Consider the following 4,625-nt stretch of genomic DNA (forward strand, 5'->3'; position numbering starts at 1 on the left):
ATTTTTCTTCTGTCTGCAATCCCTTAAGAATAGACAGGAGGCATTTGGGGATTCTAAAGTAAATCTCAATACCCATGACATTTAAAGCTGGCATTTCCATTGTACCTTGATCACATTGCAATTTTTTATATGTTTTTATTTTTAGAGAGAGAGGGAAAAAGATATAGAAACATCAATGATGAGAGAAACATCACCAATCAGCTGCTTCCTGCATGCCCCCAACTGGGGATCGAGCCTGCAATGGGCATGTGCCCTGACCAGGAATCAAACTGGTGACATCTTGGTTCATGGGTTGATGCTTAACCACTGAGCCACACTGACCAGGCAGATCATATTGCAATTTTATAAATATTTATAATATATGCTGAAGAATATTTTTAAATGTTTAGTTCTGTACCTGAGACTACTAAAGTTCAGGCTGTGTGATACTTAATCTCAAATTTACAAATCTTCCTCATTGATTTAAAAAAAAAAATTTAATGCTTACATCTATGTAAAAATTCCCCTCAAGCATGTTTATTTTTCTGTTGACTCTGCACAAAAGAAAAGCCTGCCTACTAATCTTGCTCCATCCAATAATTATACCTGCAATAATTGGGCAGCAACAGACCCATGATTTAGGAACTCACATAATGATTTAAACAAAGGCTAAAAAAAAATTTTCCAAATGATTTAGCATCTCTTTCAAGAAATTAGAAAATCAACCACAAAATAGATCAAAGGATAGAAGCAGTAACAGATTAATAGACATAAGAACATACATGAGTTAGAATCCAAAATCTGGTTCATTGAAAAAAATAATATAAAATAGATAAAACACTCAATACATGAATGAAGGAAAATAAAGGGACAAAATGTAAATTTACAGAATAACAATTGGCTAAGAGGAGAATAATGACTGAAACAGAGAGAATGAAAGGAATCTTAAGACACTACTTTGTTCAATTATGGCTAGGTAAATTCTGAAAAATGGAGTGAAATAAATAATATTCGACCAAAGCATAATATGCTAAAATTGACTTAAGAAGAAAGAGAAAGTTCAAAAGAGGCTGGCATTCAGAATTGACACTCCAAATAATTGTATGGCAAGAGCCTCAAAAAATAAGAACTTAATCTAGCTGTTCTTGCACATTATGATTGAATAACAACCTTGCCAATACCCATATAAAATGGAAAAATTTGACAGAGAGCTACCCTTAGAAGAAGCATAAGGTACTGATAGTCTAAGAGGGAATTCTACCGAAGTTTGACAGAGTAGATAATTTAAATTACTGAAATTATTTTAGAACATAGAAAAAATAAGTTGGAATTCAGTTTTTAATTAAGATAGCAATTAAAATAAAAAATATTGAAGAAAGATAGATGACAATAAATATTGCTGGGACAAGTGAGTGGTCACATGGAGCAATCCCTCACACCAAAAACAACAACAACAAAACCCTTCCATTCGACCAATGATTAAAAATGCTTGCAATGAGTCCTTAAAAGTACCAGGAGACAGTGTGACAAATTTTTAATCTAAAACATGCTTAAAACATAGTGAAACTTGATAAATGTTATTATTTAGAAAGATGACTATATGGCAACAAAATATTATAAACAAAATTTAAAGAAAAATTAAAAATGGTGCAAAAAATAAACATTCGTAATTCTAACCATAAACAAAAGGACATATTGATTAATAGGCAAATAGTTCTTGCAAAGCAGAGAAGAGAAAAGACAAAAACACAAGAGAAAAATGGACAAAATAAGTACGAGTTATTCCCATATAAAGAAAAAACAAAAGGCGTTAACATATAAGAGGTGTTTGAAACACTCATCTTAAGAAAAACAAAAATGAAAGCTACTTCTGAAAACTATACTTTTCAGAATGTCAAAACCCAAAGTTGTCAACATCATCTATTGGAAATACTAAAGAAAAACTAGGCAGTCTCATATATTGACAGGCACTAAGATATATTAAATTTGCACAACTCCACTAAAAGGCAATTTGGAAATATCTACCCACGTTACAAAGGCATCTGCCTTCTGACACAGCAGTTATACTTCTGAGAATTCATCTTACAGGCAATTATTCCACATTGAAAAGTATATCTATGTGAAAGTTTACTTTTGTGGTAGTCTGTAGTAGTAGACAATCAAAAAATGACCAAATGCCAACCAAAAGGCAACTGGTTCAATAAATTGTAGTGCATCCTTACTAAGGAAAATATCATAACTGATTAAAACATAATAATGATAAAATGCTCTATGTACTGACATAGAAAGTTCTCTAAGAAATGAAATTAAGTGAAAAATGCAACAGATGTGTAGTATACCAACTTTCATGTAAAAATTGAGAAAAAAATTAAAATTTACTTATAATTTCTTATATTTAGATTGTGTAGAACCTGGAATGATTCACAAGCAATTAATGATAAGAGGAGGTGGGGGGTAAACTAGGCAAATGAAGGTCAGTGATGGGAGGGAAGCTTTCACTTTATTAAAACATTGATTTATATTTTAAAATAATACCTATTTTGAATAATCAAAATTATTTAAAATAATACATATTTTAAATAATCAAAATAATTTTTGAGAAGGGAATACTTGCTCTTGATAGAATACCTAGGTGGTACTAGAGCCAAAATTTGAATTTAAAAAAAGAAACTGAGTTAAATAATGTGGCACATGATTATAAATAATTTCTATAACTTTGAAATATAATGTGTTAGAATAAAAGCACTATCTTGAATAGTGCTTTACTTTACCTTACAGTAAAATGTAGAACTTTCTTCTTCATAGAATCTTGCTTTTTATACAGATATTTAGTTTTATGCGGTTTTATCAATGGTTTTTTCAAAGGAAGAATATCAGTGGAGGGGAAGAATAGTTTGGAAAGGATGTTGGCAACTCTCCATCCTATATATTTGGAGAAAATTTCATCCCCTGCATTTGATGAAACTCTAGTGAAAGGATCTGTGGGGTCATTTAACTCAGCCTGTTGAAAGAAAAGAAAAAGGAACCAGTTAAGATAGCATTAAATGGGAGGGAAAATGATATATTATTAAATAAAAAATAAAATGTATGTGTGTTTTCTTTGACTAATGTTGCAGTCTTTCTGTTAAATAAAAAAAGCCTTTATAAAATAGTAGTTTCCCAAAAAAATGTTAAAATAATTACCATTTTCAAAATTAAGCAAGAATAAAATTTTGAAATAACATTTTTGAATATAGTGATATAATTTTTATTTTAAATTTGCATACTTCCCACACAAGAATTTCATAACCACTTATAGTATTTATTTAATAAGTAATTAAGCAAGCAGTTGAAGAAATATAGGCATTTTATTAAATAAGAATTTCACTTCTCTATGTATAATCCAAACTTTCCTTGGAATCAACAGAAAATTCTATAGAACAAAATTTGTGTTAAGTAAAAAAGCAAAAAGGGCTTTGTATTTAACTTACATTAAAGATGTTCTAGGATTAGATTTAGATTTAGATTAAATTGAACATGTTTGAATAACAAAAAAAAAACCTAATATAAGAATTCTACAATATTTATCCAATCTTTACTCAGGAAAGTTCTATTTTCTGTATTTTCCTATTTATGTTCAATAATTTCATGGCAGATTTTATATTACATATTCTTTTGAAATGTCTAAAGGAATATTTTCATTGGCTGAAATTGGTAATAACAAATGAAAATATAAGTTCCAAAATGTCATGTATTATACTTATTTATAAGGTTCAGAATAGGTTTCTGTTAGGAATTCTCTCACACAAATAAATTATATACGTTCTCCTTGCATTTAAGTTTTTACGTTTTTTTATTCAATGATATCAATCTTCATGCAGTTTATTACCAGTCACTAAAGATTCATTTTATATGCTTATCGATCTTGTGGTAGAAAATGAAGGAGTGGAAAATGCCTTTTTGCACATGAACAACTAACTAAGTCTCTTTAGGATTCCAAGATCAAGCTTGGCTCAATGAAATACTGTTTAAATATTGACTAGTGTATTATTTAAACAAAATTATTGTGAAAAAAAATGAGAACAATCCTATATAATAAAAGGCTAATATGCAAATCTATCAAACAGCAAAATGACCAATATCTATGCTGAGCACTGACCATCAGGGGGCAGATGCTCAATGCAGGAGTTGCCCCCTGGTGGTCTGTGCACTCCCACAGGGGAAGCACTGCTCAGCCAGAAGCTGGGCTCATGGCTGGCAAGTGCAGCGGCAGTGGCAGGAGCCTCTCCCACTTCCATGGCAGCGCTAAGAATGCCTGACTGATGGCTAAGGCCCACTCCAGGCAGTTGGACATCCCCCAAGGGCTCCTGGACTGCGAGAGGGCACAGGCCAGGCTGAGGGACCACTCCACCCCCAAGTGCACAAGTTTTGTGCACTGGGCCTCTATCCGATAATAAAGATTCAAAAAATAAAGGGTTAGCGCAATAAGGAAAATAGGAAAAGGGAGGTAAGTAAATATGGATTACTGTAAAAGCCATTGAATATGGGAAATAAAATGCAAAAAAAATTATTAAAAAACTAGAGGCCCAATGCACAAAATTCGTGCAAGGGGCCCAGCCCTCTCAGCCCCGGCTGCCTCCGCCGGCCCTCGCAGCCTCAGCCAGCCC

The 4,625-nt window shown here is 32.1% G+C and overlaps 1 protein-coding gene across 1 annotated transcript in view; it reads right to left on the reverse strand.

Moving 5' to 3' along the window:
• The window catches only part of TMEM232 (transmembrane protein 232), a 76,533-nt gene extending 73,557 nt beyond the window's left edge, over positions 1–2,976 (reverse strand). The window contains exon 1 of the mRNA XM_006754268.2: positions 2,751–2,976. Coding sequence (XP_006754331.1) covers positions 2,751–2,782 — 32 coding nt within the window. The 5' untranslated portion in view covers positions 2,783–2,976. The remainder of the gene's footprint in view (positions 1–2,750) is intronic.
• Positions 2,977–4,625: the final 1,649 nt, after the last annotated feature.

This window comes from Myotis davidii, unplaced genomic scaffold, assembly GCF_000327345.1.
Source record: "Myotis davidii unplaced genomic scaffold, ASM32734v1 scaffold812, whole genome shotgun sequence".
Lineage (NCBI taxonomy): Eukaryota > Metazoa > Chordata > Mammalia > Chiroptera > Vespertilionidae > Myotis > Myotis davidii.